This window comes from Hyperoodon ampullatus, assembly GCF_949752795.1.
Source record: "Hyperoodon ampullatus genome assembly, chromosome: 6".
Lineage (NCBI taxonomy): Eukaryota > Metazoa > Chordata > Mammalia > Artiodactyla > Ziphiidae > Hyperoodon > Hyperoodon ampullatus.
In genome coordinates, this window is record NC_136919.1 from 104,326,281 (window position 1) to 104,338,401 (window position 12,121).

The window sequence follows — 12,121 nt, forward strand, 5'->3', positions numbered from 1 at the left end:
ATAATGTGATTTCCATTTTGTAAAGCTGTAATTATATAAATCAGAATTTTAATAGCACCCCAGCACCTAACACAACAGACAGTAGGCACTCAATCTACATTAAATGGATGGGTGATCGGTTATGGGTCATTTTTATTCTCTTTACTTTATTTACTTTTTTCTAAATTATCAGAATTATTCATAATAAATATTTTTATGAACAGAGAAAAAAGTTCTTATTTAAGAAAAGGCTGTGACAGTAGAAATCAAAGAGGAGCCTAAGTATGAGAGCCTAAGTATGAGACACCCATCAGGTTGAGGACACAAACGGTGCCCCCAATAAAACAGATACCCACCACTCTCCTGGAACTGCTCTAGCTCCTCACTGCTCAGCTGCTTGATGGATGTCATCACCATCTTGAAGGCTCCCTTCAGACGCTTCCCCAGGACCATGTGATCTGGTTCTGCCCTTAGGCGAATGCCATACTTGTTTTTATCTGTAGATAATGTAACTTTTCTAACATTCAATTCCTATATTTGGTAGGCAAGGTGAAATAAAAAAGAAATGAAAACATGTCCACAAGAACTTGCACACAAACATTCATAGCAACATTATTCACAACAACCAAAAAGTGGAAATAACCCAAATGTTGATCAATTGTGAATGAATAAACAAAATGTGGTATATCCATATAATGGACTATTATTTAGCAATATAAAGGAACGGAGCATGCATACATGCTATAACATGAATGACCCTTAGTGCTAAGTCACAGAAGCCAGACACACAAGACCACATATTGTATGATTCCATTTATAGAAAATGTCCAGAGTGGGCACACCCAGAGATAGAAAATAGATTTGTGTTTGCCAGAGGATGGTGGGATATTGAGGGGAAAATGGTGCATGAATGCTAAATGGATACTGAGTTTCTTTTTGGGATGATGAAAATGCTACAAAACTGTGGTGATGGCTGCAGAGCTCTATAAATAATACTAATAAATAATTGTATGGTATGAAAAAAACCTGTCGAGATCAATCAAGTTGAGCCTAACGCAACTAACAAGGACTGTAGCATTAGAAATATGGACTTCATGTTTAAGGGTAACCTTTGCTCAAGAAATTTCAAAGCACCACAAATCTAACTATCAATTAACCAGAAGAATCAGTTAATCAAAACATTTCGGGACTTCACTGGTGGTCCAGTGGTTAAGAATCTGCCTTCCAATGCAGGGGACGTGGGTTCAATCCCTGGTTGGGGAACTAAGATCCCACATGCTGCGGGGCAACTAGGCCTGTGCACCACGACTAGAGAGAAGCCTGCGTGCCACAACGAAGAGCCCACACACCGCAACAAAAGATCCTGCATGCCACACTGAAGATCCCGTGTGCCACAACTAAGACCTGATGCAGCCAAATAAATAAATAAATATTTTTGGAAAAAATCTTAACATTTCATGTCTCCATCATACTAGTTAGTTAAGGATTACTAACGTAGCAGGAAATGGTGATTGCACAGTGGGAAATATGAAAATGAGATATCATGGAACTGTCAACTGAAGCAAATTACAGGGAAATTTCTGGTTTTGCTATTATACATTATTATATTATTTGCTCTCAGAGTGATTAAGATATTCTATTTAAATAATTCTATTTTTATCCATATCTTAAGCATTAATTATAGAGTTTATAGCTCTTTAGTTATAAACTCTAAGTTTCTAAACAGTTATAAACTCCTTGGTTTCTAATATTTGTCTGGAATTCTCAAGCAATTCAAAACCAAATATAGAAATTAATTATTTTCTATCATAAACATTTGAATACTACCTGTGAAAGGAATAAAAATGAAATTTGAAATATATTTCTTTTTAAAACATCACAGGGTAAAAGCCTTTTGGGAGGATAAGTGACATGACAGTTTAAACTTCTGACCCCAAAACTCCACTTCTAGGAACCTATCCAACATCCATACTGTGACATATTTGCATGTACACACACACACACACACACACACACACACACACAACACACACCTTTTGTCTGTAATCAGAAACCTAAATTTCCAACAATATAAGAGTAATTAAATAAATTATGATGCAGTCAGGACGTGAACAAAAAGAATAAATTAGATCTCTCATGTTTTAACATGGGATGCTATTTAAGAAATACTATAAAGTGAAAAAAAATAAGTTAAAAACTACATATATGATCCTCTCTATTCACAAATAAAACCAATGATGTGTTCATGTGTGTATATGTATGTACAAATGTTGTGTACACATATGTAAAATGCTAGGAACAACCCAGCAGGAGATAACCTAGTGAACAAGTGGGTGATGAGACACCAGGGAGTGGCCACGGTAAGAGGAGACCTGCTTTGTACTCGATGCTAGTGCTTATTTACAACCAGTGTGTGTTTACTTGATACTTGTATAATCTGAAGGAACAAAGATTTTTTTGGTGTTAGTTATCAAAAAGTACTTTGGGGAAGAGAAGTGGATGAAAGGATAAATGATCCAACAAAGGTGAAAAATTCATGGACGTTGAAAATCACTGTTAAAGAATTACAATTACATTGTAAAAAGTCATGATGAATCTAAAAGCAAAGTGTAAAATTCCATGGATGGTTAAATTTATGTATATACTGATATAAAAAGGAAAAGGACAAATGATACACTCAAAGTGTAGCTGACTAAAGAGTACTAACCAAAATAATCTTCCCAAGGTAAGAAGTCTGTTTGGACCAAATCAAACAAATCAACTGTCTTACCTCAATGATATACTTCTCCAATGACTTAATTTCATTAAGAGCTTCTAGATCCTGATGAATAACTACAATTTCTTTCAAAGGATACTAGAAAGAAAATGGAAGGGAAAGTTCATAAGCATCCAGTCCTATAAACTGCAGAAAAATGAATGTTAAATGTTTTATCTGAATCTCAAGCTCCAGACTAAGCACGCATAACTAGTACTAAGTCATTCACACCGTTATTGCAGAAAAGAAATTTACACCATTGCTGGCAGCTCTTTATATTAAGAAAATACTCCAAAACATAATTATCTAGGTATGTGCAATGCAAAACAGAAATAAAATCTCAAACCTTTATCGGAATAGTTTTGCGGTCTCGAATCACTCGCCCGAGTTCAATCACAGACTGCATTCTAGATACTGCACTCTCGGTTTTCTTGTCAATCAATTCCTCTCTGGTTGGTAGAGGTAGGGATTTGAAAGAGATTAGATTCAAAAGGAAAAAATTCCAAAGAATAGGCATGCTTAAGTGAGGAAGAGGGTCAGGCTAGAGATGTGATGGTGTAGCTGGGCTTCCCGGGGAGGCCCTTGGGAAGGACAGCACATGCCTGCCTTTGGGGCACACACTGAGAAGCAGGCAGCACGCATGAGCCTGCTGCTTAGTGCCTAGCAGCTCCCCAAAGGGATCCCAACAGGCCTACCCACCCCTACCTGCCATAGCTCTACAGGGGATTCCACACTAAGCATCCCTCCTATCCATTCTGTAGCCTGAGGAGCAGCTCAGGGGGGAGGCAGGGCATGGAGCGGCTGGGGCAGGGAGCTGGGGGCCCCACTTGAGTGCATCTCTGGCAACTCTCCTTCCCCTGGCCCAGGACAGGCTTATGTATATTTGATTCTTACCGAACATGGGGCAGCATGAGGTAGTGGATACTCAATGTGTCCTTGTCCCGGACAGAAACAGGGTCAATCAGTGTCTTCAGATTCTGGTACATCAATTCAGTAAGAAAAGGGGTATAGGGGGCCTGTGTAAGGACAGAAGACATCGGGTCATTCATACGTAGCCATCATTAACTGATCTCAGAGTGAGAAGCAACTACATAAACATTTTAGAGAAATGATATGGTAATATGCACAGAAATGAACATGAGGTTACAAAACATGCCCTATGAAAGAGAAATGACCTCATTTTGAACTTGGCGAGCTAGACACTCATGAAACACAGCAGCAGGACTACAGCCAGAGTGCCTAAAACATTCTTGAGGATGTCTATAATAAAAACAGGAGTCCCTGACCACATGCCAGTCAAGTCAACATGCAGAGGAATGAATGTCTCTAAACCTCTGTAAACTGGGGAAACACCACCTGCTTCACAGGATGAAGGGGAATGAGGTCAGACATGAGACACCAGGCAGGGGACCTGGTACAAAGCAAGTTTTCATTCCATGTATGTTTAAAAAATAAATAGAAGCCTTATAATATTAAACTGGAATAGCAGAAATAAGATACAGGAAATTAAAACTGGAATTTTTACTTGTATGTCATTTAATTAATATTTCAATTGATAGGAACATGTCACAAGTAAAATACTGTTCGCAATATATTTTTGTTTGGTTAGCTATTAGTTCAAGAAGTTCCCCACTACTCACAGACAATTACAGGAATCTACATTAAGATGAGGTATGTCGCTCTTGAGTCTAGATGCAAGGACCTTGACCTGAAATGTACTGCCAGGGGTGAAAAGAAAGAATCCAGCTTTTAAAGCTAATGTTTTTTAGCCCTTATTTGACATACATAAGCTAACGAGATTTCTGAAAAGAAACTAGAAATTTAGGTTATTTTAGCACTTCTATTTCTATTTTTAGTGGAACAAATACAGAATAGATACTGACGGAGGACAGTGCAGCAACCAGGCACCACAAGCAGCCCACAGGGCTAGCATCTTACCATAAGTCTGCACAGAGAAAGCAGAACACTAAACAAGGTCTCCAGAGCCATAACACAATCCTCTATCCCGTTTTCACCCTAGTGAATAAAACACACACATTAAACTGTTAAAACCAATAGTTCATTGTAAGAAAAAAAAGATAATAAAAAGGGGAAAACTCAACCATAATTAAGTTACCCAGAGATAACTACTTTAAACATTTTAGTGTATGTCCTTCTAGATATATGTACATATACACACATACATGTACATGTGTGTGTGATATAATTTAACAAAAACAAAATTATTGTTTTGTTGCGGGATTTTATCATTAACACATTTGAAGGCAGTACTGATGGACAGTGGTCTGGGCATCCCTCACTCCTTGTTTTCTACCATTGTTGCTTATGTACAGCTTAAGTCCTGGGACAGGATCCATGCTTCACTCACCCTATAATCCCCAAGAGGCTTAAGGAAGAGTCTTGTCAATAAAGTAACTGTCCCTCTAGACGTAGAAGTGAGGAGGTGTCCCTCTCAATATCACAGCTCTACCTAAAAACATCTGCAAAATATCTGCATGAATTTATTTCAGATTTTAAGAGGTCTGCTCAGTACAGTCCTGTTTGGCCTGAGACTTTCCCTCTAATATGAATGTCCATAATTGTGTTTTGAAAATATGCAAGATGTCTTCTAAACTTATGCGTTCCCCCATCCATCAAATGGCAATACAGTTAATATGCAATTAAAAGGAAAAAGATAGCTTAAAAAAGTCAGAGCATTTGAAAATGCTTTTTCCTTTTAGCTGTTCTCATTTTTCCTCAACTCTTATACTTCCTACACTTTCTGCTCTTCCCAACAGCAGCCTGCACTTACCTTTAGTCTTCTACGGTTCATCCTGACATACCAATTAGTCAGAATATCCACAAACTTGACCAGGCGAGGAACCACAGTATAGAGTCTGTAAGCTAAAAGTAACAACCAATCAGGCAATGAGAACACATAAGCATCTTGGGTGCTTAGGACAGGGCTGGATATAAGAAAGAGCAAGCAGCCCCTGCTATCCAAGGGCTGTCACACCTGTTAAGGAGGCAGAAGTACCAAAGCGAAACAATCAAAACTGAGGACGTACTATATAGCTGTCAAGGTGTCTAGGGGCATGCACGAACCACCCTGTGAGCTACATGCAAACTCCCAGTGTCAGTGAGAAAACAGGAAACCCCGTATGTGTGGCTGAGGGGCCGAGGCTGCCCGCCAGATGACTCCATGAGTCACCATTTATCTGGAACTGTATCAGGTGGTAGTACCACAAAAGCCTGACTTCTTCCACTGTGCTACCTTGACCTCAACTAAGACAGACACATAAAAAGCTCTAATTAGATCCTAAGAGGCAGAGAATAGGTAAGGGCTTCTCAACCAGAGCAATTCTGCTCTGCAGGAGACACTGACAATGTCTAGAGAGACATGCTGGTTGTCAAACCGGGGAGGTGGGCACTCTTGGCATCTGGTGGGTGGACTCCAGGGATGCTGCTCAACCACCTACAATGCACAGGCCAGCCTCTCCCACAGAGAATGACCCAGCTCAAACTGTCAGCAGTGCTGCCACTGAGAAACTCAGGCAGGGGCTGTGCATAAAATAGAACAGGGTTTCTAAAGGTTAAGATAGTCAAGGAAAGAAAGCTAAAGGAGGTATTGGAAGGAGAGAAGAACCTTGAAGAATCAGAAAAATTTGAAGGCTCCCCTGAGGAACTCAGAGGGCAAGCAGGAAGTTAAGGGCGTCTAGCCAACTTTGTTTGAGGCCCAGACTTATCTTCAGGATTTTTGCCATTCACCTCCCCTTTAACTGATACTCTCTGTTGCACAGAAACAAACACCAAAAACAAGGAGAGTAAGACCAAAAATCATAAAAACACACCACAATTTATATTAAGAGTTCAGTGACTGTTAATGAGGTTCCTAGTCTAAGCTAACACAGTGGTTAAGCTGCCAAGGGCAGAGCTGCTCTCTGTTGCAGTTCAAAAAGACTAGCACTGAGGTGCTGCTAGACCAACACCTGGACCCCAGGCCAGAGGCACTCGCTGGTTGTACATTTCTAGAGAGGCAATTTTTGTGATCAGAGGCCTGTTCTGTAAAGACAGAGGCCCATCTAAGTTATTTCTAGGGTTCACTACACTTTTCACCTTCTAGGAAGCTAGACTGTTCAAGAGTTGCAACTCTTATAAGGTAAACAAAGCCCATATATAATAAAAGGGAGCAGCAGCTACCACTGAAATCACTAATACCAACTGCAGACTCTTCAACGATGCTACCTATTTAGTTCTCAGAATTCTATTTTGATGAGGGAGGCAAGGGCACAAAGCCGACAGGTTGGTGGAGTGGGAACTGCACTGGGCAATCTGGGTCTGGAGCCCCCCTCATCGGTTCAACGTGCACCACCTAGCCTCCTGCACCTGGCCCTTACCACTCGGCTGTGTGCACAACTGCTGCCAAACCTCTAGTTCCCAGGGAGACCAGGTCCCAGCCAAGATATACATTCTCAGGTCACAGCCGTTGCTGTCTAAAGATGGCAAGGGCCCCCAGGCAACAATCCCATTCATTTATATCACTCAGGAGGGACAACTGGACACAGCTATGAGTAGGTATCCCAGGGAGTGTGGTGAGAACCCAAGTGCCAATGTCTGCTTTGCACACTCATTTCCATCTTCACTTATGTCAATCTGTCCAATAGTTTGACAGTCATATGACCCTTATTACATATGTTTAATAGAGTGGGTGTAGTCCTTCAGGATGACTGATAAAACATTCAAAATTTCCTGGACTAACCATCCTATTGTGCCAAGTACAGAGGCACCAACTATTCCACAAAGAGCTATGTACCAGCTGAGGAATGGAAGAACCCTGTATGAACCAGATTGCTCTGGCCCCTCAAATCCACTGGAGTGCAGTACCTGAACAACAGAACCTGGCAACCACAGGACGCTGGGGGAGGCTGGTTTATGTCACAAGGGTGCACACAGGGATGCCATATTTTCTCCCCTGCCCACAGACTTTATCAGACCCATCTCAGGTATCCAGGTTAACAGTTTCTGGAATTTCTCACCTTGACTTATGGTTGTTCCATCTCCAACTTCTAGGAAACCAACATAACCTACTTTTCCAACCTCTGTCTAAAACCAAATTCGTTGTTGTTAGGTAAGAGAAATGTGGGGAAATGTCAACTTCATTATTGTTTTTCTGTATTTCCTAATTTTTCCAGGCTGAACAGGGACTACTTATTTAATAAAGTAGACCTAAAAATAAATTTAAAACATATTAATAACAACTACTACTTATTAAGTACCTATTATCTGCCAGCTACTGTATGTACATAATCTCCATCTGAGCCTTATATTAACTCTTACCAGGCATTTTTCGGAGAAAGAAATTGAGGCTCATAGATTAGGCAACGTTTCCCCCAGGGAACAAGTGGTGCAGTTGGGTTTTGAACTCATGGGCATCCACTACTGAAGCCTGTGATTCCATGGGCCTGTGTGGTATCTGTGGAGGGGTGAGGTCACTAGACATCCCCCCGAGACAATCTCTAATGCCTTGGAACAACACATTTCTACAACTAACAAGCCTTAAAATTATATTTGAGAGGTAAAGAGAAATATTTATCTATTGTTCTGTATCTCTCAAAATTTCTATAAAATTTCCTCTATGTTTAGAGAGCCCAGAAATAAACCCACACACCTACAGTCAATTAATCTTCCACAAAGGAAGCAAGAATATACAATGGAGAAAAGACAATCTCTTCAGCAAGTAGTGTTGGGAAAGCTGGACAGCCACATGTAAATCAATGAAATTAGAACACTCCTTCACACCATCCACAAAAATAAAATCAAAATGGCTTAAAGACTTATAAGACATGACACCGTAAAACTCCTAGAAGAGAACATAGGCAAAACATTCTCTGACATAAATCATACCAATGTTTTCTTAGGTCAGTCTCCCAAGGCAATAGAAATAAAAGCAAAAATAAACAAATGGGACCTAATCAAACGTAAGCTTTTGCACAGCAAAGGAAACTATAAACAAAATGAAATGACAACCTATGGACTAGGATAAAATATTCGCAAACAATGCGGCTGATAGGGCTTAATTTCCAAAATATGTAAACAGGTCATACAACTCAATACCAAAACAACAACCCAATCAAAAAATGGGCAGAAAACCTAAACAGACAGTTTTCCAAAGAAGACATACAGATGGCCAAGAGGCACATGAAAAGATGCTCAACATCGCTAATTATTAGAGAAATGAAAATCAAAATTACAATGAGGTATCACTCACACCAGTCAGAATGGCCATCATTAAAAAGTCTACAAATAAAAAATGTTGGAGAGGATGTAGAGAAAAGGGAACCCTCCCCTACACTGTTGGTGGGAATGTAAACTGGTGCAGCCACTATGGAAAACAGTATGAGACTAGAGTTGCCCTATGATCCAGCAACCCCACTCCTGGGCATATACCTGGGGAGAACTTGAAAAGATACATGCACCCCAATGTTCACTGCAGCACTATTTACAATAGCTAAGACATGGAAGCAATCTAAATGGCCACTGACAGATGAATAAAGAAAATATGGTACGTACACACACACACACCCGTATACATATACAATGGAATACCACTCAGCCAGAAAAAAGAATAATGCCATTTGCAGCAACATGGATGGACCTAGAGATTGTCATACTAAGTGAAGTAAGTCAGAAAGAGAAAGACAAATACCATATGCTATCACTTATACGTTGAATCTAAAATATGATACAAATGCACTTATTTACAAAACAGAAACAGACTCACAGACATAAAAAAAAAAAAAAAACTTATGGTTACCATAGGGGAAAGGGGGTGGGGGAAGGATAAATTAGGAATTTGGGATTAACAGATGCAAACTACTATAAATAAAATAAATAAACAACAAGGTCCTACTGTATAGCACAGGGAACTATATTCAATATCATATAATAACCTACAGTGGAAAAGAATATGAAAAAAAATATATACACATTTATATTTCTGAATCACTGTGCTGTACACCAAAGACTAACGCAACATTGTAAACCAACTAGACTTCAAAAAAAAATGTCCTCTATGTTTATAAAGAAAAACAGTTAAATATCAAAAGGACAATTATAAAGAGAAGACTCCTTATTCCTGGGAGAAGGCCCAAGAGAGACACACCTGCCATTTCAGTCTCGAAGAACCCAACGAGCGACTGCATAAAGGACAGGACCCACCGGTCTGTGATGTTGGTACTTTCTTTAACCATGTTCTCGTTGTAAAGGAATTCCATTTCTTCCTCCTAGGAAGGGACAATTATTGAAACATCCTGCATGCCTGGGGGAAACTACTGTAGAGAAATGATTTTTTAAAATTATTTAAACTGAAAGAAGTACCCAAACAAATCAAAAAAACACCACAAAAACCCAGACCCTGTTGGCAATCTAAATTTCTGATTCTTAGCAATATTTTCCAAGTAAACTCTAAACTTGGAACATTAAGTCCTCAATTAATGAATTACATTTTTGAGTGAACTAAAGAGAATTTAGGAAAAAATGATTCCTATGCACCAAAGAGTAATTACGAATTAAGAAATATTCCAACATCTTTTCGTTAAGTAGGCGGTTTAGTTACTTTAAATCTGAGGAAGGCGGGACAGCAAAACTGGCTAGGACTGGACAACTGCCTGTAAGTTGAAAATGAGTACTAGGAATTAATGTCTTTGCTTAAGTTACTTATTTTACCCAGAATGCTCTATTCCACCCCTGCTTTTTCCTTTGCAAATCCTCCTCAATCCTGAAGGCCTACTTTACCTGTCCCTATTCAACGGCATCACCATCAGGATGGCAAGGCAGTGACCATGCTGACTCTTGCTCTGATGCTGGAGCCTGCATCTTTCTGCCATGCCCAGATGAGCCCCAACTATGAGTGGTTTGACCCAGCCTGTGTTCCTTAATCCCACACCAGCAGAGGCCTGCAAAGTAGACCCACTTTAGCACTGCTGGCCTGAGAGGTGGTGGGATCCAAAAGATAGGAACACTAGGGGTGTTGTTCCCAAAGACCTTGTTCTTCTTGGGAGGGTTCATTAGCAGACTGAGATGAGCCAGAGGCAGCAAAAAGTGAGTGACCAGCCTGCTGGAATGTGATGCTTAAAGCTCAGCTCTCCAACCAGTTTCTCAGGAAGGAATAATATCACATGTTTAGTCAAAAGTAGTTTACTAAGGAATTCTACTTTTAAGGTGTTGGAGATAAAAAGATGAGTGGTACCTGAGCCCTGACCCCAACGGAGTCTAGGAAGCATGCACAGGCACATGTGCAATGAAGCCTGCTGGCCTGAGAGCAGTTAGTAGGGGCAAGGGAAGGGGCTTCTCAGAGGATGCCTCCCAGGCCAGCAGGTAACTGCTCTAAGGCACTTTCTTATATATCAGAACCACTATTTTTCATCCCAGCAACCCAATGAGAACTTCTCTCACTTTCAGAGTCTCAGCTCAAATGCACTCATCAAGTGGCCTTCCCTGACTACCCACCTGCAGCAGCCTTTACTAGGCACTCACTCTGATAGTAGCTGACTCTTTACTGGCTCCCCAATCACTAAGTCCCCAGTACCAATTTGGCTGGCTAAATGAATATCCAGTGCAACTCTTCTTCAACAGGTGAGGCTTCTGTGTCTTGCAGAGGTGAGCATCTATCCAAATGGTGAAGTTCCGGTCCTGTGCTCTTGGCCCAGCATGGACCCCAGACACCTGTCACACTTTCATCTATGGCCTCCCCAGTGGCTCAGAGCCCCCACCCACGAGGCCTGTTAGCTCCTGTCTCCCATGGAGCTCTGCTTCACAGCTGACCCCTGAACATCTTTCGCAAACCCAGCTCAACCCAGCTCCGTGGGGCAGACCCTACCCCACAGCACTGCAACCCACACCTTCTGTAGCCTCAGGACGTTCTGGATGAAGAAGCGATAGGCATTGTACCAAGGTAGCAGCACATCCTTCAGGACATCTCGAACACCCTCCTCCTTAAAGCGGAGGTTTTCTGCTCTCACCACAGGGGAGTTAATCAGGTATAATCTGGAAGAGGAGAAAAATTACATGGAAAAGGGATGTACACAGTAAACCAAATATTACTGACATGCTGACAGGGCAATACCCAAATCAGCCCTTTTTCTACAAAAGTGGGGAATTATAAATACGCTTCTAACAGTCAATTTAAAACCGACAAAATTCTTATTTTGTGTAAGAGACCTAGCAAATTATAAAGGGGAGACCAAAAGTGCCACACCAAAATATGGCACTGAACTAACCTAGAAGCATGCCCCGGGCTGGTCCCAGCACAGGCCTCAGGCAGTATGGCAACACTAAGAGGAAGAAGCCAGGCCCTCCTTCCAGGACATATGTGCAGGCATCAGGGATTCACAAGCAACAGCCACATGT

General features: G+C 40.8%; 1 protein-coding gene across 13 annotated transcripts in view; it reads right to left on the reverse strand.

Moving 5' to 3' along the window:
• Positions 1 to 12,121, reverse strand: part of IARS1 (isoleucyl-tRNA synthetase 1) — a gene marked incomplete at its 5' end in the record, with an annotated part of 73,446 nt that overhangs the window by 23,563 nt on the left and 37,762 nt on the right. For 10 of the 13 annotated variants that reach the window (XM_079706555.1, XM_079706563.1, XM_079706559.1 and 7 more), the window contains 8 exons: positions 336 to 510; positions 2,750 to 2,833; positions 3,081 to 3,183; positions 3,629 to 3,750; positions 4,673 to 4,750; positions 5,526 to 5,617; positions 9,876 to 9,996; positions 11,614 to 11,758. In XM_079706555.1, coding sequence (XP_079562681.1) covers positions 336 to 510; positions 2,750 to 2,833; positions 3,081 to 3,183; positions 3,629 to 3,750; positions 4,673 to 4,750; positions 5,526 to 5,617; positions 9,876 to 9,996; positions 11,614 to 11,758 — 920 coding nt within the window. The remainder of the gene's footprint in view (positions 1 to 335; positions 511 to 2,749; positions 2,834 to 3,080; positions 3,184 to 3,628; positions 3,751 to 4,672; positions 4,751 to 5,525; positions 5,618 to 9,875; positions 9,997 to 11,613; positions 11,759 to 12,121) is intronic. The other 3 variants (XM_079706552.1, XM_079706560.1, XM_079706561.1) reach the window with 2 other exon arrangements.